At 36.1% G+C, this 24,204-nt stretch overlaps 2 protein-coding genes across 2 annotated transcripts; one reads left to right on the forward strand and one right to left on the reverse strand.

Annotated features, from left to right (window-relative positions):
• Nucleotides 1–60: 60 nt before the first annotated feature.
• Nucleotides 61–9,670, forward strand: LOC109060538 (homocysteine-responsive endoplasmic reticulum-resident ubiquitin-like domain member 2 protein). Its single transcript, XM_042773049.1, has 9 exons — nucleotides 61–220; nucleotides 863–1,220; nucleotides 2,277–2,354; nucleotides 5,083–5,184; nucleotides 5,594–5,733; nucleotides 5,839–5,964; nucleotides 7,709–8,032; nucleotides 8,135–8,237; nucleotides 9,068–9,670. Exons 2-9 carry the CDS (start codon nucleotides 1,074–1,076, stop codon nucleotides 9,242–9,244), a joined length of 1,197 nt encoding a protein of 398 aa, XP_042628983.1. The 5' UTR covers nucleotides 61–220; nucleotides 863–1,073; the 3' UTR covers nucleotides 9,245–9,670.
• A 2,891-nt stretch (nucleotides 9,671–12,561) lies between these two features.
• LOC109060537 (T-box transcription factor TBX20) lies at nucleotides 12,562–21,544 on the reverse strand. The gene is made up of 9 exons (XM_019077706.2): nucleotides 21,112–21,544; nucleotides 19,881–20,121; nucleotides 19,452–19,616; nucleotides 18,923–19,031; nucleotides 18,308–18,466; nucleotides 17,935–18,011; nucleotides 16,005–16,117; nucleotides 14,123–15,115; nucleotides 12,562–14,044 (listed from the first exon to the last, which is right to left on the reverse strand). The coding sequence occupies exons 1-8, from the start codon at nucleotides 21,236–21,238 to the stop codon at nucleotides 14,775–14,777; spliced, it is 1,332 nt and encodes a 443-aa protein (XP_018933251.2). The 5' UTR covers nucleotides 21,239–21,544; the 3' UTR covers nucleotides 12,562–14,044; nucleotides 14,123–14,774.
• Nucleotides 21,545–24,204: the final 2,660 nt, after the last annotated feature.

A 24,204-nucleotide genomic window follows, 5' to 3' on the forward strand; every position in this document is an offset into this window, starting at 1 on the left:
TATCTTTGTGTCCCTACAAAATATGGACCTTGACCATCTGCATTGGAACTGTGGGAAGAGCTCTTAGAACAGTGTTGTATTCTTTGAAAGGAAAGTCATGAAGTCCAAATCTACGGAACTGTCTTCTCTGTTCTGCTGTGCTGACGACATTTCCGGAGTTACGCCCGGAGTGACTCCATTTTACACGAAAACAATCTTTGGGGTAGATATTTTTACACGGGTGCGTATATATATATCTTTGTCTTCCGTTTTCTACAAAATACTCTCTTTATTTTAATGTCAACTCATATCGAGCGTTCTTGCTGTCTGTGGGATTAATGTTGAGCCTGTAGCTCACTGGCTAGCTCGGGCTAGCTAGTCATTGTCGTCTGATGCTTGTTTGTTTTCTGTGCATATACTGTTAATTTACCGTTAAGCAATAATTTTAAAGAGAAAACTTTAGCAATTCATATTCATTTTCTGATCAAGCAGTTAATCTGAGGCCACAATATGTGTTGTAGTGTTTTGTTTAGTTACCTAGTAACTACTCTCGTATCTGTATGTGTCTGATAACTCACGAATATGATTGATTTTAATCTCCTATTATTTCATGAATATTTTTTTATTGTATAGTTTTATGTTATGATAATTTACTTTTGTTGAAAAGCTTCTTTCATCGTCATATATGTAAATGTCACATGTCAGTTAGTAAATAGTTTAGCTGTACATAATTTTATGTAGATTTGATCCAACTGCTGGGATAATTTAGGCAAACTATTTGTGATTTTAACAGGTCTGTTAGCATGCAAAACTGGCATTTTATACAGTGTTAAGTTTTCATTTACGAGTAACATATTTCTTCTCCCTCTGTTTTTCTTTATAGGCTGATTGAGTGCATCCACCTGCCGCTGCCACATTCCTTGCGCTGACATTTGAGTTTGGAGACTGCCTGGAGAGCAACATGAAGGATACTTAAACAGTTTATCAACCATGAATCAAGTGTGAGAAAGGACAATATCCCTGTCCTTGAACAGGACCACCGGTGCAGTGTGATTTTCCTGTTTCTGAGTTCAAGCGCTGCTTTATTATGAACCATGGACCAGGGTACAATTGACAGCCCCGTTACTCTCGTCATCAAGGCACCCAACCAGAAGTATGATGACCAGACCATCAGTTGTTTTTTGAATTGGACAGTAGAAAAGTTGAAAAAACATATATCCAAAGTGTATCCTAGCAAGCCGGTAAGTTTATATTATTGTCAAGATTATTATTCTATTATAAAGTAAGTCAGTCTGTTGCCAATTAACTGTATTTATGTGTGCAATCATATTAGGAGCAATTTCTTTCTTTAAGTAGTATGAATGAGTGTTAGTGTCTTACTAATCATCAGTGCAGTACTTTAAAGGAATAGTTCACTCAAAAATGAGAATTGCTGAAAATTTACTCACCATCAGGCCATCCAAGATGTAGATAAGTTTGTTTCTTCATTGGAACAGATTTGGAGAAATTTTGCATTGCATCACTTGCTCACCAATGGATCCTCTGCAGTGAATGGGTGCCGTCAAAATGAGAGTCCAAACAGCTGATAAAAACATCACAGTAATCCACAAGTGATTCACAAAATTCCAGTCCATGTCTTGTGAAAAGCTAAAAGCTGCGTGTTTGTAATAAGCAAATCATTAAGATGTTTTTACTTCAAACCACTACTTCTGGCTGAAATACAAATCCTCTATCCATTATATTGCTTTCTTCAGTAAAAAAAAAACCAAGTAGTTGACTTGTCTGAATCAGGAGAGAAATGCACAGATCATTATCGTAAGGAAGTAATTGTGATGTAATCTGTTCAGGTGAACATAATTCTGTGCTTTGGGGTTAAAGAAAGGTTTATTTATGGCTCTTAAAGAGCATTCTGTTTGTAAATCACAGAATTACTGTTTTAGCCAAGGTTAGGTCTTTTGAAATGTGTTTTTATGATGATTTAAAAATGTTTTTAGAAGAATCCTATGAAATTCAGGATGACAGGATATGACTTCAGGAAATGGCAGCTAGATGCCACCTGCTTTACAGGAATGTTTGGCATTGCTGGTATTTTGCCCGAGAGCCCCATGCAGGGCTGTGCAGTTCAGATTCTAGTTGCTTATACTTTGCTGGCACTTAGCGATGATTTTTTTTTTTTTTTTTTTAAATGTGCTGACATTTATTTTATGCGATTTCAGTGACCACCTTTTTAATCAAACCGTACCTTTCTTGCATTAAGCTTAATTATAAAAAGTCCATGTTTACGTTCCTTCTTTCAGTTATCCAAGGATCAGAGACTTGTCTATTCTGGACGTCTTCTTCAGGATCACTTGCATTTGAGGGATGTGCTAAGAAAGGTACAGTTCTGTTCTCTGATTTTTTTAAAATATCAAATCAAGTATTTTAAAGGGAAGTTTGATGTTGCTTCAAACAGTTTGAGTGTTTCTGTTTGAGATGTTGAAATTACCACTTTACTTTATAGATCCTAAAACTTTTGTATCTCACTGTCATAATCCTTTTTTTTTTTTTTAAAGATATTTATGGCACAGTTATTAGGCCATCCACTTGGGCCGTTTTTTTTGTCTATTTTCTAAATGCTTCTTATTGATCTTGTTTTGAACTGTTCATCCATGCATATGTTTCATTCTTTACTTTTTTTTTTTGTAATTTAAAAATTCCAAGCTTATTGTTATCATTTGTTTCAATCTGATGTATTTCACAATGCAGAAGAAAATATCTGTTGCTACTTCCACTTCCTTTAAAGCTAAACGGACATGGTGTTTTTAAAACACTGAGAGATGACACAGTAACCAAAGACATTTGTTAAATGCATTTGTACATCGACCAACAACAACAGTCAGAATCAGAAAGAGCTTTATTGCCAGGTATGTTTACACATACGAGGATTTTGGTGAAAATTTGTTTTGGTGACAAGCTTCCACAGCACAAACAGAATGACAGTTACAAGACAAAACACAGATAATAAATAATAAAAAATATACAAAGTAGAAATTAGATGGTATATGTGTGTACAGGTGTGTTATGGACAAATTCAAGAATGTAAAAAGAGGTATGTGTATAAATAGTGTTATTTATTACACGTTCACTGCCAAGTTAGCTATTCTTGTGATGGATTGCTTGAGGAAAGAAACTGTTGTTATGCCTGGCCATGGGGCATAAATTTTGTCTTACAGTGTTGGGGATAAACAAAATTTCTCAAGAGCAGTTTTTGAAGGGGACAAAAATAATGCAGCTAAAATTGTACTTGTAAGGATATGTATACACAGAGAAATGGCTTACTACTATTAGTGCAGCAGGGAGGGTGCCAAATTTGACAACTTAAAGCTGTTGTGGTCACGCGGTTACAGTGCTCGTGTCCGTTGATGACATTATTACTATCCATCACAGTGTTGCCAAGTCTGCAGTTTTCCTGTGGAATGGGCTACTTTATCACTGTTGCCGTGGGTTGTTTTTCATGTTTGCGGGTTAAAGCGACCCCAATAATGTGTAGTTTAGCCCACGGAACGTGACTTTTACCAGGGTACCCCCTCAAAATGCAAAGAGTTTGGGCTAGTTTTGGGCTAATTTTGCGTAGCAATTGGGCGAGTTTTGTTATGAAAACCTGCCAACCCTTTCCCTCAAGCAGGTAATGTTATTATTGCTAGCATAGCGGACTCATTGAAAAATACATTGGCATCATCTGTATTAAAGAGAAAATAATCAGTTCATCCGATGTTTAAGTGAACAATATAGCCTTGACAGCCTTACTTACTAGAGTTCCACAACTATTGGCTTTGTTCTCTCTCACCAGATGTGTGTAGGTGATGTAAAAGAGGAAAGCAGGTATTTGGACCAAAGCACTGTGAGGCAAAGGAGGGGGAGACTCAAAATGTTTCTAAATTTAAAATGCATTTTTGCCCCATTTGTGTTGTTTTGCTACTTACACAATTAAAGTATAAAACATTGTTATGTACAATGCACAGCATGGATTTTAATAATATTTTTAGGGTGGGACAATCCTCAGATGGGGGGGGGGGGTGTCCTGTCCCCCACCCCCTAGGATTTCCGCCTATGTATCTGGCTGTTCTGGTGTGCAGTGCTTTGTAGCGCTGACCAGACGGCAACAGTTCAAAGAGGAAGTGGGCTGGGTGAGAGGGGTCCAGAATGAATTTGCCTACTATGTTATTAACACTGGAAGAGTGCAGTTCTTGGAGAGTGGGGAGGGTTGTACCAGTGATTCGCTCAGCAGTCCAGACTATCCGCTGCAACCTTCTAAGTTCTGATTTATTAGCACAGCTGAACCAGACAGTTATAGAAGTGCAGTGGACCGGTTCATTGACTGCAGAGTAGAACTTTATCAGCAGCTCCTGTGGCAGGTTGAACTTCCTCAGCTGGTGAAGGAAGTACAGCCTCTGCTGGGCCTTTTTGACAGTGGAGTCTATGTGGAACTCCCACTTCAGGTCCAGAGAGATGGTGGTGCCCAGGAACTTGAATGGCTTCACTGTTGCCACGGTGCTGTTCATGATGGTTAGTGGGGGAGTTCAGGGTGGTTCCTCCTGAAGTCCACTATCATCTCCACTGTTTTGAGCGTGTTCAGCTCCAGGTTGTTGTAACTCCACCAGACAGCCAGCTCTTTAACCTCCTGTCTGTAAGCTGACTCGCCTCTGTCCTGGATGACAGTTTGCAGTGCAGTTGTTGATAAACAGGGAAAAGAGCAGTGGAAAGAAAACAGATCCCTGAGGGGTGCCAGTGCTGGTGGTGCAGGTGCTGGATGAGAATTTTCCCAGCCTTACTAGCTGCTGCCTGTCTGTCAGGAAGCTGGTGATCAAATGACTTCATGACCGCAGATATTAAAGCCACAGGTCTGTAATCATTAGTCCTGTACTACTGTCTCTGGTAGGACATGTAACATGCTGTCTGTATTCATACAAATGACATAGACTGGATGCAAAACTTGTATAGTGACCACTTTTTTTTTTTTAATAACAAAGAAAGTGTTATTTATTGTATTCTTTTAAAGTATTTGACCAGAGCTCAGGGTTTGTTGTACTGATTCTAATCACTGAATTTCTTCTACCCCAACAGCAAGATGAATACCACATGGTCCACCTGGTGTGTGCGTCACAAAGCCCCCCGTCATCCCCCACTTCCGGCAGCCCTGTTAGCACCACCGATTCCAGCTCTTTAGTGAGTGCATAGATTAAAAAAAGAAATGGATTATTTTCATGTCGGTAACCCTTTATAATAGGATTTCATTTGTTAAAATTAGATAACTACATTAGTTGACATAAACCATGAACAATACTTCTACAGCAATTATAAATTCATGTTAAAATGATAGTTCACCCAAAAGTGAAGATTGTGTCATTATTTACTCGCCCTCAAGGTGTTCCAGGCCTGTATGAGTTTCTTTCTTCTGTTGAACACGAGAGATGATATTTTTAAGTAGGGCTGTGCAATTAATTGCATTCGATTTGTCATGCGCATCTCGTCAGTAATCACGCTTTACTGACAAGATGAGCATGACAATCGAATGCGATTAATTGCACAGCCCTATTTTTAAAGTCTTAACATTATGTCCATTTATTCTTTCTAGACATTAGACAGTGCTGGTCCATCCTCCTCATCTTCTACCCCTAGTCAGGAAACTTCAGTCAACTCTGATGGTCTACGGTACCGGGGGAACCCAACACAAACACACGGGCTCAATCCTGCCCCTACTGGTGTAATGCAGAGGTAAAGACACAAATGACACTCTCAAATAACCCACTCAAAGCAAAATATGTTCAGTTGAGTTTTGAGTCCTTTGAGTTTCATTTTGGATATTTCATTCCTACTTAGGCCTGAAGGAATGCCTCTTCCCATGCAAGGTGGTCCCGCTGCTGGCTTCCCTGCCCATCCTATGTACATGCCGATGCAAATGTTTTGGTGGCAGCAGATGTATGCCCGCCATTATTACATGCAATAGTAAGTTACTACAGCCCAGTTGTTATTAAGTATAAGGTTAGGACCCTGAATAATGTATTTGAGGCCTTTCATGCTGAGAATTCAGAAAATAGTTGTGCAAATCAGTATCATATACGACAGGTCAAAAATTTGGAATAGTTATTAATAAAAAGAAGACTTGAAAGAAAATGTTTAGGCTCACTGAGGCTGCATTTACTTGATCCAATGTGCAGTAGAAACAGTAATATTGTGAAAATTGACTATTTTTGTATTATATTTGAAATGCAAAGCTGAATTTTCAGCAGTAATTAATATTTTTATTTAGCAATTATAGCAAGCATTAAAAACTGTATTTACCTTGGCATAGTTGAATAATACAGTTCTGTACATGGAAATGACATACTGTGAACCTCAAACACCATTGTTTCTTCCTCCTCATGTAAATCTCGTGTATGCAAAAGACCACTGAAAAATAGGCCAATTGACGTTACAGTTGGAATCACTAATAGTTACGCCCCCAACATTTGCATAAATCCGCCCATGTTCTATGCCAGCCGCCAGCAGAACCTGCACAGCTGAATCATCAGAAGTTCTGCAGGTATTGTGAAGAAACAAGAGAGTATAATAGCGAAAATGGCAGATCATGGAAATTAATGTTTGGGTTGGTGTCTGTATTCAGAAAGGCACGGAAAACAAATGCGTGCGTTCTAATAACATGAGCCACTAAAGGGACATGGTTAGCTGCTTGCTAGCGGTAGCCTGTTACATTACATAAGATTTCACTTACCACATTAACAGAGTAAGGAGAGATGACTGAGCACCACTGACAAGCATCTGATCTTGTAAAATGTGTGGTAAACACTGCCAGTATAATTACCCAACAATATAAACTGCGAGAGACAATATTGAAATATATATTTTCCCTGCGTTTCCTTCCTGCTGTGTGAGATACTGAAATGAGCCGCACTGTGAATCAGCCAATCAGAGCAGAGCTAAACATTATTATTCATCATGACCCTTCCAAATAAGGTAAAATCAGACCATTTCATTCTAGAGACAAATCCTAGGGTTGTAAATGGACATGTAAAACCGTTTCTGGAGATTTTTTGCCTATATCTAAGCTGCATACCTTCTATGTAGATATCAGAGAACAATTTAAAATATTGTATCAATGCATTCTATGGCACCTTTATATTGATCAAAGCTTGATCAAATGTGAAAGACATTTATAATGTTATGTCATCATACAGTGTACTGCTGTTTCCACAAAAATATTAAGCAGCAAAAACTCTTTTCCACCTTAAAAATAATAACACCATTATTAATATTTTAGCAACAATAATAATTGATAAAAAGCACCAAATCAACATATTAGAATAACTTCTGTAGGATCATGTGACACTGAAGACTAGAGTAATGGCGTTGCCATCACATTTATAAATTACATTTTACAGTATATTAAAATAGAAAGTAGTTGTTTAAAATTTTAATAATATTTCACAATGTTACAGTTTTGATCAAATAAATGCAGCCTTGGTGAGCATAAGAGACTTCTTTCAAAAAACATAAAAATTGAATTATTAAAAAATGTTCACCCTTAGTGTAAATAGATATAGGGCTTTTTTTTTCTATACAGGTTTTTTTTTCTATGAAGACATGAAATCAAAACGGTCCATTTTTACTTTCCAGTTCATTTATTTCACACAGTTCATCCATGTGCACTGTGCAGTATTTTATTCATAATCTTTCATTCACAATCTTTCAGTCATGCAGCCATGGCAGCCTCCCGGGCTTCCAGCGTGGCCCCCTTTCCCGCTCCCAGTGCAGGCCACACAACTCAGCCAGCTCGGCCTAATGAACCTGCAGCCCCTATGGGGCCCAACCCTGCCCCTGAGGACCGCCCTGCCAACCCCAACATCCAGATGAATGCTCAGGGAGGAGCCATGTTGAACAACGATGAGCTCAACCGAGACTGGCTGGACTGGATGTACACAGTGTCACGTGCTGCCATTCTGCTCAGCATCGTCTATTTCTATTCCTCCTTTGGCCGCTTCGTTGTGGTGATCGGTGCCATGCTGCTGGTTTATCTGTAGGTCATGTTTGAAATAGAAGCTTCCCGATAAGCAGAAGTTGACTTGTTGGAAGTTGAACATTGTATTTGCACCTTATTGTCTCTGTTTGTGTACTCCAGGCACCAGGCTGGCTGGTTTCCCTTTAGAGCAGAACTACAGAATCCAATAGCTGGAGAAGGCCTTCAGGACGAGGCTGAGCAAAATCAGGATATGCAAGAGATGGTTAGTTATAGTAGTCGACTTTTGCCAATATTGTTGCAGATATCTAGAAAGCAAGATATACTGACAGAACAGAAAAGTTTGGACACGCTTGACTGATCTCTCAATATATAATTCTTCTTTTTTTTGTTTATGACTTTTCTGTTATTTTAAAATGTGAAAAATAGAGATGATAATGGGTTTGGTCTGTCTAAACTTTTTAAAGATGGAGCACATGTATGTTTAATGCAATAATGTAATTTTCTATTAACAAATGAGCATTTATTTTACACTATTTACTGTTCGATGTTTAATTAGTCTTATGTATTTATTTGTACAAACATACAGAAAAAAAAATACAATTTAAAATAACGTTTTTCTTTTTCAATTTTAATATATTTTAAAACGTAATGTATTCCTGTGATGCAAAGCTGAATTTTCAGCAGCCATTACTCAAAAAAAAAATAAAAAAAAAATAACACCATTATTTTAAATATTTTAAATGTTTATTTTAATTTATTTGAAATTTATCTGAAATAAGAAACCTTCTAAATGACTTTACTGCCATAAAAAAAAAAATAAAAAAATCTTACTGACCCCAAACTTTTGAACAAGTGTATATTATAGAAAAAAATATATATATTTGAAAACATTTTTAAAAATTAAATATCGTTAAGACTGTCAGGGGAGTACTGACATACTTCATTGACTGATACCAATAATCTTAAAATGGTCACACATCGTCCTAAAAATAATTAATTGAAACTAATACACATCTTTCTCTTGAACCGAAGTAATGGATTTATTGGTATTTATAATAAACAAACTTACCCATCTCTTTTTTTTTTCTATAGGAGCGTATGATGGATGAGGGAATGGAGGATGATGAGGGGGATAGCGGGGAGGAAGGTCCTGAAGATCCCATGAACGCAGACCCGCATCAGCCGGGCTTCCTGTCGGCCGCTTGGTCGTTCATCAGCACTTTCTTCACCTCCCTCATCCCTGAGGGACCTCCACACGCTGCCAACTGAACTTAGATGTCTCTGCATTGTCTTTGAACCGTGGGGAGAAGAAACTGACAATAGACATAAAAAATAATAATAATAAAATACGAAAACAAGTACAACATGGTCTGCCATGTCTTGGAAAGTCTGTAATGCTGCATCAGTGCTGTTCAATTTTCCCCCTATGCCATTGCTTTTTCTTCCCCCCTTTGTCAACAAGTCAGGGTGAGGTTTCATGGATGTGCTGTCCATATTGTTATGAAATACTTTTTTTCTGAAGACTGGTTGATAAACACATAAGACCTAGTGAATCATGCAGTTACTTTAGTGCATAACTATTTTTCTCTTCCTTGTGTGTAAATAAATAGTAAATATTTACAGATATGAATATATGCATCTCATTGAAATAAGGTGTGTTTTTGAATAAAATCAGGTTCTGGTTTATTATCCTAATTCGTGGTTTTGATTTTCTTCAGCTGGTCAACTGATGCACCACTAGTGAGCGCCACTGATTTAAAAAACTACATCTACATGTTCAGATTTAAAAGATGCTTCTATTAATACCTTTTCATACTCCCTTAAATTTTACTTTTATTAAGATTTACACCTATATATATATATATATATATATATATATATATGTGTGTGTGTGTGTGTGTGTGTCTGTGTGTGTGTGTGTGTAGGAGTTTCTCAGAAAAAATATAGATATATGCACTGTTTAGTCTTGAAAAAAAAAAAATTAGTCGCTCAGAATGTGATGCAATTTATATGCTATAATATCTAAATACTATGATATTTTATGTTATATTGTTTTTATATAACATTTAAAAAAGATAAAAGTGGTGATGCACAAAGTACTTCTGCCAATATCTTCAGTGGACAGATGATTATATATACATACATACAGATAGATAGACAGATAGATATTTAAAAAATATTCAAGAAATAAAGGCTACCTATTTTATAATGAAACTATTTTATATAATTATTGTTTCTTGGGGAAGAATTTCTTAATGAGACATACTTGATGGCATTGGTAAGAGCTGGTACACGTATATGTATATGCCACCTTAACACCACAAAATCCCTTTTACATTCTGAAATAAAAGCTGTCATCTGCATTCTAGAGCTACAGCCCTCCGTCCAGTCATATACAGACACCGAGGTGAGATGGACACAAAGTAGACCATCATGCACTTCAGTGCCTTCAGAAAACCTCTAATCAAATAACGATGGATTTTGTATGGTTCATTGTACCAACACAATTAATTATGCATGACAGAGACATTTATTAGGCTCATTTCACCCGGACTCCACTAAGTAACTGGACAAATCGGGTTAAAGTCCGTCTTTCCAAGGTAGGACAACTCTTATCAGGAGAACAGATCTCTGTCTGTCAGACCATGATTTCATCATGACTCCAGCCTTTGTTGGATAGACCTAGACAAATGTAGTTGTTGAAATTATTTCGCTTGAATTAAATGGATTTCTGCAGTAATGCAAGAAAGAAATATAAAAATAAACAATACGACTGATAACGCTATAAATTAGAGGAGACTGGGGCTAGTTGCCACAAAGGCCGTTTCGGAGTAAGAAGTTTTAGTGCAGCAGTGGATTTTTTTTGTGGTTATATATATATATATATATATATATATATATATATATATATATATATATATACATATATATATAATATATAATATATATATAACCACATAAAATAGAAGCGTCTTATGCTCACCAAGGCTGGATTTATTTATTTGATTTATCTGATTAATTTATTCCTGGGATAATAATACATTTATTTGTAATAATATTTCACAATATTATTGTTTTACAACCGTGGAGAATATAATGGGCAATAATGGTGGAGATGTTAAAAACAAAATTTTGTAGCTTAAAGTTGGCTTATAAAATAACCCAAGACTGAGAAATATTTACTGGAGTAAAAAATGTGACAAAACAGCCAAAGTCTCTGCATTTACATCATTTAACCATACGCCTATACAAATTCTAACCTCTATTAAATGAGAAAGAAGAGAGTGTAAGAAGGCTCTCCAAGTATTCAAGAAAAAAGTGTTTTGTTTGACTCAGAAATTGAATCTACCATCTAATTATGTAATTATTTTTCAAATAAAAGTAAGTGGGGCATCTATAAAACTACGGTTAAGCATTGTTTAATAGAGGAAATAAAGAACATGGACTCTATTGACAGGGATGTGGGTTAACCTTAATTCACTGGCAAAGACAGCAGACAGTTTTCCATTCCTGCCCATCATTGAAATGTGCTCCTTTTGTCTTAGGGACAAATTAAAAAATCATGGCGGCAAAGAAAAAACTGAACAAAATTACATTAGATTTAGCTGGCAGTCCTTGCTGTGTAAATTACACTCTTATTCCTTAAAATGGACTCCCTGGTGAACTGTTCCTTTCAATTTATTTCTCCATAGCTCACGGCCTCAGATCGCCCTTCTCCTATCGTTTTAATCCAATCACCCTCTCACTGGATGTTATTTATTTGCTTATTTATTTATTTACAAAGGATGTAACTGATTTTTATCAGAGGGTAGAAGTGCCTTTTCTTCCTGGTGAAATGGTGACTAACGACCTGCTATCGATTTGTTGGTTTGTCCATGATAGTGATGGCTGTGTGATAGAGAGGCCATCTTTATATTTAGAATTATGCTACAGATACCTCAGACATTTCCTGCCCTGCAGCGTCATGCCTGACAAATAATGCATGCAGAATAATAAATAATAATAATTGGTGTAACCTCTGTGTATGATTAGTCAGAAACAGGGAGATAATTGTTGGGGATTTAGCTAGCAAATCCACTTATGTGAGCTAATCAATAAATGCGCTGTTTAAAAAAAATATGGAGCATAAAGATTCTTAAGTGACAGAAATTTGGGTTTTGGTCGGCACAACCTGTGTTCTTAAAAAAAAAAAAACTTTTAATTTACTATATATCAGCAAATTTCATACTGTAAATAAGCTTAAAATTTAGATGAATTTCAATATGCTACACTCTTTAAAATAAAGGTCCAAAAAGGGGGGTTCACATTAATGCCACATAGAAGAACCAGTTTTGGTTCCTCAAAGAACTTTTCGGTAAAGATTTCTTAAAATAACTATTTTTTTCTCAGCATGAAGAACATTTTAATAATCGAAAGAACATTTTTGTGGAATTGAAAGATTCCATGGATTTTAAAGGTTCTTCAAATGAATCATCAATGCCAAATAAGACCCTTTATTTTTAAGGGTGTGTATATTATAGCTATTTAATACAATGATTGTGAGGGCAGCATAAAACAACAATGCAACAAATCACACTCTCACAGCATTATTTTGGGGAGATATATATTTCTTTTTGTTTACAAATAACATCTATCATTGCTTCAAATATTACATTAGCCATATCTTTTTATAGCTGAAATAAATATATTGCACTTAAAAAAGGCATTAAAACAAAACTGGTCAGACATCTCCTTATAAGTAGGATACAGCTGACTTAGAAATACACACATACAAACAAACAAACAAAAGGAATAAAGAGAAAACATTTGCTAATATACTGCAACTCCATAACTGTTTGTACAGTCTGTTCATAACAAATCAAAGGCTTGAAATGGTGTGCATTTTTTTTGTTTGTTTGTTTATCAGCTTTACTTTAGACAACACCATATTCAATCTAAATAAAACACCCTGAAATGCACAAAAAAATTTACTGAATATCTGTATTGTGTGGCTCTGTTTGTGTATTTATGCTTGTCTGTTCTGTTCAAATTTGAAGGATAAATAAAACCTGCAGCATCAACTTCCTCACACTTACACACACACACACATACACACACACACACACACACACACACACACACACACACACACACACACATACACACACACTCCAGTTCCTCTTCATCTGCCCATTACAGCTAGTGCTGTTTCTCTGTGATTTGGTTACAGGATGCTGATGAATTGTTGTCGATGTGACTGTACAAATAGGAACACTTCAGCCACAAATCACTAAATTTCCCTCGTTCCCCTGGGGAAGACAAGCCTATTATTTAAAAGTTAGCCCATTATTTACAGGTGTAGACTTCCTGCAAGCTGGCTGTTGACAAGCAGCCTCGAGTGGCTTAAGATCAAATTCTGGCACTGGAAAGAAATATTAGCCAATTACAAAACCTGTCCATCTTCCTCTGGTTTTCTTGGTTGTTACTTGTAGAAATGGCCTCACATTGTCTGCTGGTTCATATCGGTTGCAGTTCACCCTCATCATACTGTTGTGTCTTTTTAACTAAAGATTTAATGAATTTTGTCATCATTTACTTGTTACCCTCATTGTCATTCCAACACAAAAGAAGATATATTTAAGAAAAGTAACCAAACAGTTTAAGACAAAAATATAATGGAACTCAAAGGAAACCAAAACTGTTTGGTTACCAACATTCTTCAAAATATCTTTTTTATGTTAGATCAATATGAGGGTGGGCAAATTACAACAGAATTTCCATTTCCTGGAGAACTGTCTCTTTAAATATAAAATACAATTAAATGCCTCAAACGGGTTTTAAAGAAAATAAACTTATCAGACCAGAAAGATTAAACCAGCCTGTCCAGCATTTTTGGGTCCACACGTATACAGTTTCCATCCAGTACTGCGGTTTTCAAATAGCACAGCGCACTCTAGTGTCAACAATTTGAACACGAAGGCTGAGTGGTTGGCAGCTCCACAGATACTGTATCATAGATTATGGGGAATGAGAAATAGCAGTAGTCCAGTGTTACATTCTGTGAGTTACGTTCTCCCTCATTTGGCTCTACTTGCCTATAAATTCATAAGAAACATCATAAAACAAATACATAAAAAAATCAAAAAACTAAAATTCTATCATTAATACCATGTCATTCCAAACCTGTATGACTTTATATCCTTTTGTGGAACACAAAAGAAGATCTTCTGTAGAAACTTGGCTCCCATTGACACAAAAACACAAAAGAATATATTCTGAAGAAATCTGGTACCTAAAAACCTTTTATGCTCATCAGAAAAAGAAAGTCATACAGGTTTGGAAAAAATGAGGGTGATTAAATAATGACATTTTTGGGTGTACTATCCTTTTATCACACCTGCTTGAAAGTTTCTAGTAATCCTGAAGAGCTCGATTAGCTGCATCAGGTGTGTTTGATTAGGGTTGGAGTTAAACTGCGCAGAGCTGTGGCCCTCCAGGACTTGAGTTTGAGACCAATGCTTTAAAGGTTGCATTAATACACATGAATAGCAGATGAAGACGGATGTCTGAGTCTCTCGTCAATGCTAACAACTCATGCTTAAAGTTCTCTTTTACAAGAATCCGTGTCCATTGGGCATTTCGTTCACCTTTTCTCCAGCACAACTGTGAGAAGCAGCACGTCTGGGTCGTTAGTCAATGCCGTGTCAGTATTATTTACATGTGGTCCATTTGTGTAAGCGTGTGTTTAGTATGTGTATGGGTGCCGTATGTCTTTGCATGCCGGTGATAGGGAATTCTTATCAGGCTGAAGTGGCAGGAATCATACGAATGGGGTCATGACTGTGGAAGAATGGCGCAGTCCCTGGATGGCGGCGTAGGGCCCCTGCTGGAAATAGTGGTGGTAGCGTGGCATGTGGAAGGAGGGGAAGGTCGGCCCGCTGCCCTGCATGGAGCCGGCCAGGGCGGATGGGGTGAGAGGCATGCCCAGTCGACTGTAAGGGGATAGAGAGCCCTGGATGGTGTGAGGAAGAGGACTGGCCAGGGACGCTGTGCTGGTTCCGATGGCAGACAGAGACTGAGGGTGCTGAAAGCCGGAGAAGCCAGACGTGGTGGTGACCCAGGAGCTGAGGGAGAGGTTGTCTGATGCGGTGAATGCTGAACCTACAGGGAAAGAATTAAATTAATTATTTGTACCATAACATGAGCATATTTACCATAATGTAAAAAATGTTAGTGAATTTTTTTTTTTTTTTTTTTTTACAGCAAAAAGACTTTACATTAAAAACCTATTAATAAAAAAGGGAGTTTTTGCAGCATTGCCACAGAAGGACCATTTTTGTTTCCCCAAAGAACTTTTCAGTGAACAATTCTTAGAATTAGAATGAAGAACATTTAAAAAAAAATTAAAATAAAAAATACTTTTTCCACTTCAAAGCATCTTGCATGGAACGGAAAGTTTCCAAGATTCTTTTTGGAACCATAGATATTTTTAAGTGTAAATGGTTTACATTACATTATGTGAAATTTACTTTTTATTGTAAATGGAAATAACAACTATGAATTGCCAAATAATTTATAGTGAAAAACTGTACTGGAAAACTGTGTGACACAGGACATATGAATAAATTTTATCTAAATAGTTTTGCTTCTTATTTTTGTTAACATTAAAGTACATAAGGGTGTTTTGTGTTATATTTTCTGTTATTTAGTTAATGTTTATTGCATTATTTTAGTCGTGTGTTACCGTGATTGTTCTTTGTCTTTGTGTGTACCATCAACACAATGCACTCCTATTAATCTCATAGTTTTTTATTTTGCCACTTGTAGTATTATGGTGGTTATCAGTACATATTTAGTTACAAAAAATAAATTGGTATATTAAGATTATATCACTTCAAAAAATACGGTTAAAGGTTGTAAAAACTATAGTCATCCTGAAATACTTGAAACATTTTTACTGTGAATTTCTATCATTCACAGCTGCTATTTAAAGTCATTTGAACAGAATATTTTTAGTGTACAGTTTACTATTACAGGAGGATTTTCTTACCTCTACTGTGTGCCGAGAGCCCATCTTCACCCAAGGTTTCCTCATCCCCAGCATAAGTCCGAATGGGCGACCGGGCGTAAGAATGCTTGTGGATCAAGCTCTCAACACTTTCCCTACAGCAAAACCAAAAGACAACAGCCCAAAATAAATCTCTAAATCCACAACAGCTAATACAAAATCTTTTGATCTGCTTAAATATCCTAAATAGAGTGCATTTTAATCAACTAAACCATTATTTTTCAAGGCATCACAGAATATCTTCTCATTTAAAGAGATTCCAAATCTCCAAAAATGAACACAAAAGAATGTTTTAGCCATTTTTGTCCATGAAATTAAAGCCAGTGGGGTTTAAAACCACACAGCGGGCACGAATTACGAATCTAAAGTGTCTCTCTGCAGCTTTGTGTGTTCAATGAATCAGACAGTTCATGCTTGCTTAAACAACAAGGGCATACAAATATGTTAACACACAGCAAGTGCGTAGAGAGAAGTGTGTCTGCTAGTCTTGCAGTAAGTGCATTAGCTCCTGTTAGATTAGACTCCTCAGACAGGCTGAGATGGTCTGCATCACAAGAGCCATGCGTCCACATTAGCCTCCCAATTAGGTTAGGAAAGTGCAATATCTGTCAGCAGCGCAATACAAATATGTGTGTTTTTATCTGCGATGCGCTCCCGAGGAGAGGGGCCTCGCAGCCCTACAACTTGGGTGGCTGTTTTCAATCAGTCACGGGGCCCAATTGAATTACGCTGTGTTTTAGTGCAGTGCCCGACTCCAGACTAATGTGATTTCTGCAGCTCCCTGAAGATCAATTGATCAGATCTAATTCACAGCCCTTCCAAAGAGAAAAAGAAATAGAGAGACGGAGAAAGAGAGAGAACAGGATGCATTTTTGTGTGGTATTTTTGGCAGTCATTGACTTCGTTGGGGTTTGAAATGGAACTCGCTGGCAAATGTTTAACTGGAATGCTAATTTGAGAGCACATCGCCAAAATCGGTCATTTCCAGCATTTCTAGCTTTATCAAATTATTTTTGGGCCATTCAGTTGTTTTGCTCGTTAATCTTGGGTCAGAAAAGAGACCATTTTTCTTGTTCATTTTCTTGTATTTATATATGTCAATATTGACTTAATTAAAATACATGGTATCTAGAGATCTTATAACACACATTCACTACGGGGCAAAAAGTCCATTATTCATAAATATAAAGCTATAAAAATAAATAAATATACGGCAAAAAGGGAGAACCTGCAACTATTTCTATCTGATCTAAATTTTATATTCCGTTTTGTTGTGCAATTTGAGAGAACATTTCCAAATTCTGTTATTTCCAGCATTTCTAACTTTATCAAATATTTTTGAGTGATTTCATCGTTTTCAAGTGTGTTTTCTTGTAGTGTTTTTGTATGTTACTATTGACTTAATTAAATATATATGGCATTCAGAGATCATATAACACATTCAAAGGTGGGTAAAATTCATAAATATATGAAAAGCAAATAAATACACTATAAAAAGTGATAAGCTGCAAATGTTACCTTTAGAAGATATTTCTACCTAATCTTAACAAATCTTTTTTTTTTGATTGATTGATGTAGTAATTTAATATTATATAATATTATAATAATATATCAATTTTTTCTACCTTTTTGTTATGGTATTATTATTGTTATTATTCTTAAATATATTTATCAATTAAGAACACCACACTCTTATGTTAACGTTTTTTTTCCAGCTTTTATTGAACCTACTCACCCACACACATCTAGGTCTAATGAGACTCTAATGAAAAGCCACTTGTGCACTTGTTAATGAGTTTGGCTGAACGTTTCCCACCACACACCAGAGCAGCTGCTCCTCCCTCTGCAATCACTCACTGCACTGAACACGGGTCAGAAATCAACATGCCACTAGCAGCAGAAATCCTCATACCTCTCAATATCTGTGAGTCTGGAGGAGTCTCTGAAGCCTTTGGCAAAAGGGTTGCTGTCAATCTTCAGTTTGGTTATCTGCAGTGAAAATAGGAAACAACTAAATTAATCCAGCAGCTATTTTCCTCTCCCACTTGATGTCATGACTGATGTCTTCCAGTAAATTGTTCTGCTAAAATTGAATCAATTTTAAACAGTTGCCAAAATATACTTTTGAAAAATTCAAAATAGTACTATTATTTACAGAGGAACAGCTTCATAAAAATAGCCAATGGGGGAAATACACACTCAAAACATACATTTAGACCAGTATTCTTGCATTACTACTACTGGCTTTTCCAGGGGAATTCGGAAACTGGTTGATTTGTACTCACCAGCTGGTTTTGGTAAGCAGTGACTGCAGTGAAAACTGTCTCAGTGAAGACAAATGTACGAAACTCCTCAGACTTTAGATTAAGAAGAGACGCTGTGTGATCTTTCTTCTTGATGATATGAACTCGGGGTTGGTACTTGTGCATGGAGTTCAGGATGATCTGTTAAATAAAGTATTAAGAAATATGAAAAAAAAAAAAATAGAATTTATGTGATGCAGGAAAACTATAATTAAGTATAAATATAAATTTCACATTATTATTTATTATATATTATTATTATATCATTATTATACTATATATAATTTTTTTTATATATATTACTGCAGGCATTACTATTTAGTAAAACAAAACAACAACAGAAACTATTATGCTTCATCCTAATTTTCCTTTAAAATATGCTACATCTAAATGTCATATTTGAATTATCATCGTCAAATTATTTAAAAACAAAAATTAAAGAATTGATCTTCACAGACAAAATATATAAATGTATTTACAAATACAAATCTTTACAGATAGCCTACTATTTTCATTAAACAATTACACGCTGACACATGCAGAATAAAATGTAAAGACGCAATTGCACAATGATTTAAAATAAAGCTTTCTGCTTACGTGTCCGTGCTGGTCCAGTTCGTTGTTTGTAAGCTTCACTTTTTCGAAAGAAACCATTTGTTTCAACAGCTGTTCTCCTGTAAACGGCGAATCTGGATGCACGTACAACCTGTAAAATAATAAGAGAAAAAATTAATAAATGCTGTAGATCCGTTTGGATATAGCCTACCTGCATTAGGTTATTCGATTTTTATTTACATTTTATCCTTATAATTAGCCTACATTTCACAACATTTATAGCCTATTTGGATTTGAATCTAAAAATGACTATAGGCTAAATAAATGTTTTTTTTTTTTTTAAGTAAAAACATAAAATAACAGAACGTTCGAAATTCAAATATGTTAGAATTACACGTAGCCTACACATTCAAAGCGAATTACCGCATCAACTTGCATGTAGGCCCATCTAAAATAATAGGCTATGTTTTGTAATGATGTATTCCCTTTTTAGTCACACCGGCTGTCCACAATTTGTTGATGATTTAGCAACTTACTTAGCGACGCATAGAGGAAATGTCAAGATTCTTACCTAGCAGGTAAAGGTGGATCTGCCTTTCCCGCCACAAGCCATGAGGATCTATGGTAGGCATATCGATATCTCTTATTGTCCACCGGAACGATGTCCATTAGTACGATATATTTGGCGTCCGGATCCACTCCGGAAAATGACACACGAATTGTCGGAAACATTCGTCTGTTGAAACAACATCATGATGTGCGTAAAGTGACATTTACATGAGAAGCCTACACATGATTTTTAAGATGTTGGTTCAAATATGTAAAACAAATTAGCTGAAAGAAGCCTGTTTTAGATGTGGCAACATATTGGCTACTGACAACAGGCATGTCCTTTAAAAATAATATGTTAAATGCGTCTACTAAAGATATCCTACTAAACAAATTCGTCTACTGGTTTGAAAATACGAAAAGTAAAATAATTTCAGCTTTTTTTTTTTACCTTCCAGATTTTGTGATAATCATTTCCGTGCCGAGTTCGTGGAACTTGTCCCACAGTTCTTTCGTCTCGAGGCTGCAGGAGATCTTGGCCATCTCTTCGCTGGGCACGCCGGGGCTCGTAGGAATGAGCGGCTCCGTGCATAACGGAACGCCGCCGCCGCTGCTGCTGAAGTCGCCGTGGGTTTCCAGCGAAGGCAGGTCGCCGATGTTTGGATGGCACGATGACTTCTCTACGAATTGTTCTAGAATTAAAAAAGTAATGAAATATATATGTGCACCAATTTACTGCAGTTGGTGTTACAAAACGTGTTAAAAGACTAACATGCAAATAGGCCTACTGGTTATAATAAAAAAATAACATAATCATATACAAAAAAACATTATACCGTTTACATGATTTGCTTAAACATTGTACAAGCCTAGCCTTTATGAAATGTAGAAATAATATCACTGCATGTAGAAACATAATTTATAAAATGCAATTCTTTATAGGTACTAAACAACAAAACAAATAATTTATAATGGCCTAAAATTAAGTTTTATGTGCTTAAATATTTATTAATAGATTATAAGTATTTAGATTTTTTTTACTCTGTAATTAATTTTGCCTGAAATGTATGCATATAACCACCAAAAAATTTCAAATGCAGTGGCCATTAAAGCCACAACTATTAATGTTTTTAAATCTTACAGTTACTGACAGGCAAATTAGACTTCACTTTTATACTGTAAATATAAGTAAACTGTTAGCCGTACGAGATGATTTGTCGTTTGTTTACCTTTAAAATTAAATGCGTTCATTTTGATTTGCCAGGAAAGTGTGCAAAAAATAAATAAAAATAAAATACAATTCTCCAGAAAAACAACACAAATTGTCCAAATACAAAGTCTGACTTTTAAATCTAGTTGTTTTCTTTATATACATTTTTAGAAAGCTTAATAGAATTACTCCTTACATTGACAAGTCACAGTTTTACCCCATTTCTTTAAAATATTTACATTTTACGACAGAACAAGCTCACGCAATTGTATAACCCACTGAAAAAAAAAAAGGTTGAATTAGGCTACTTAAATACTCAGCTATTTTACTAGGTTATATTTTCCTTTATATAAACTGCTGGAGTTTGACACTGATGGCACCGTACGCCTCACGTGCAAACTCATGTCACTGTTGCAAAACACAAAAACACTGTTGCTATCAAAACTCGTTAAAGAGTCAGATCTGCTCTTACCTAGCGGCTTGATGGTATTTTCCTCCGACTCCTTGTCTTTCGGTTTCCCACTTGACATGAGTGCGGCTATGGAGAAAGCATTCGCCCTTGAAGAAAGCTGAGGCTTTGGGGAAGAGGTGTACTCCATGATGCGAGTGCTCAAACTATTCTCAACAGCACAAATATCCAGATTAAGCCCCGAAATGACTTTAAATTGCAAGATGATATTTGAGTCAGGACTAAGAAGATTGCAGGCTATACAGGCTGTTGCGAGTGTTACTTCCAAATCGGTTGGGACATTGTGTGTCTCGCTCCAGCCACCCTCCAGCTCTCTTGCTCAAGGTTTTCAAAGTAAGTGTTGGACACTTGCAGTCCCCTTAATTTCACTAGCCCCTCCGTCGTGCACAGCCATGACCAATCGTTGTGTTGCTCCCAGATCATTGGTTCTTCAACACCCTCCACTGTATAGTCGGTTTATTTATAAATCCTACTACAGTGACGGCTTGGCTCATGAATATTAGTTTATTCTCGTGACGTTGACCTTCCTGATTTGCCGAAAGAACGAACAGATTTGTTGTAGAGGCGTGGCTTATCAATATTTAACTTTTGTGACTGGTCACCTCAAGCAACGTCAAGAACGACGTTATTAATATTCATGAGTTCACCCATAGTGATTTCGCCTACGGGGCGCTGCGCAGACCTGAGAGAGCAGTCAAAATACAAAAAAAAAATTCATCAGTGTTTAACACGTCACATCTGTCTACACTAAAAGGCTGGATATGTATAACCTTCCATCATGCATGAAAACTTAAATGTCCACATCTTGTAAGGGAATGTTATAGTAGCCTACAGACATGTAACGATGTAGCCTTATAGCCTTAACATGACAAATGTTTTATCATCTACAAATGAACTAATTGTATTTATTTTATTTGTCTTCTAAGTTCCCACATTTTTGATTAGCCTATAGTTATGACATAATCCATTAGAACATTTATCTCCGGCAAAAACACAGGTCCATCCAGACGTTTTTAAATCTTTAAAATAATTAGCCTATTTTAAGTTAAAGTAAAATTGTATTCTAAGAATTCTAAACTTGCCAGTTATACTGCTATAGGCTACATATAAATGTTGGAAAGACAAAAACAACATTAATCAGTTTTTTGTTTTGTCGCTTGTTAATGACACAGTCCTGTGAGGAACTGTCTTTACAAACAATCGAAAAAAAAATCAGGAAATTGATATAGGCTTATTTATTAATTTGACTCATTGGTAGGCTTATCATAAATTAGAACAGAAAAGTCAAAACAAAAGTAAAGAAAAAATACTAATCAACATAAATAGGCCTAATCTAGTTGTATTCTATAGCCTAATTAAATACATAATAATAATAATTATTATAATGATTATCATTATTATTAGCCTATTATCGATGTTTTATTTTCGTAGCTTCAGTAACATTCCTTATCTGATTAGTAACAGTTATGTTTCTGTTTTGTTTGTTTTTTTTCTTCTGCGTTATCCTTTTGAACTTTTGATAAGAACAAATCCTGTCTAGACGCCACCTCAGGCCACCGCTCTCGCTTGATGCCAAAATTGAGACACAGGCCCTTTGTCAAGTCAAACACTTAGTAAGCTTATGTCGATCAAGCTTGGTAAAATCATTAGTGCAGATTATAACTAACACGTTTCACACAAAAGCACTGGTTTGTCGCGTTATGCCTAGCCTGGTTACAACTGGTCGGCTGTGGCATTTACATTACATTTACATTTAGTCATTTAGCAGACGTTTTTATCCAAAGAGACTTACAAATGAGGACAGTGGAAGCATTCAAAAACAAGAGAGCAATGATATGCAAGTGCTACAACAAGTTAGCTTAATGCAGTAGCCTACACGCAGCAAGGTTTTTTTTTAAATAACATAATATGTAAATAAAAAGAAAACGAAAAAAAGTGGCGTGGTAAATGCTTATTTCATTGGCATATATTTCATATATATTAATACACACAATAAAGGTATGTTTTTGATTATTCCCTGTTGAATCACTATTAATCTGTGCTTTTGTATTCTAGGCCTGTACACTTTCTGCGCGTGATCGCGCCGAGTGAGAGTCAGTATATAAATATATAGGCCTAGTATATATTAAAAGCGCTGACTCCTGTGATTTTTTCCGCTTGAGGAATCGCCTCATCCTCAATGTCACTCTCTCTGGAGAGATGCAAGAGCCCCAGATCTACAGCGTTTAAACCCATTAAGGCGACACTCAAATGCAAATCCAGTGCTGCAGATATATTATAGGGACCTTGGCTGGGAAAAAATTAGATTACTGTGCAATTGCCAGCGGATAATGTGCTAAAAGCTTTCCCACTTAGCGTAACTCCTTACTGAATATTATTCACACTTTCAGGGCCGATGTGCCAGCCGGCCCATGGCGACTTTTAAAGATAGGCTACAGCCGAAACCTGCTCGTCAGGTGCAGTATTGCCATGTCCGCCTGTTATAAGCGACTTTGGACTTACACAGAGTCACTGTTTTGCTAGTGCTTGGCAAAAATGTGACAAACCTCGAATCTGCTGCCATATCTCACCTGCTATTTAAGCGCAATAATGCCATTATTAATGGTTGTACTAGTTTCCTCTTTATTCTGTTTATTTATTGACTTAAGATTTATATACAGTTGCCTATGTGTGCAACATTTATTTATTTATTTATTTATTTGAGTTTAGAAGATATGATTATTGGAATAAAACGTTGTTATGAAATTAACAATTTAACATTGTTTTTGTTTTATGCAACTTTAGGCTTTTTATGATGATGATCCAACTCGCTTTTTTATTGTGACATCAGGCCAAGTGTCTATTTCATACCGGCAAAAATAGGAATCAAAGAAACAGCAACTGGACTGACGGACGCATTTCGGGGATTGCTTGCTGTATTGTGTCTCAAAACAGACGTGACATTCAACTGACGACTGTTTGAATCATTTCTGTACATCGGACTGAAGATAATATAACGTTGGTGAGCCAAATTAAGACTTTGGAATATAACTAATGTGCTGTCCTTAATTATTTATAGGTAAACAATGTTGTTATGATTTGTTGATAATTGTTAAG

This window comes from Cyprinus carpio, chromosome A16 (genome assembly GCF_018340385.1).
Source record: "Cyprinus carpio isolate SPL01 chromosome A16, ASM1834038v1, whole genome shotgun sequence".
NCBI classification, from domain to species: Eukaryota; Metazoa; Chordata; class Actinopteri; order Cypriniformes; family Cyprinidae; genus Cyprinus; species Cyprinus carpio.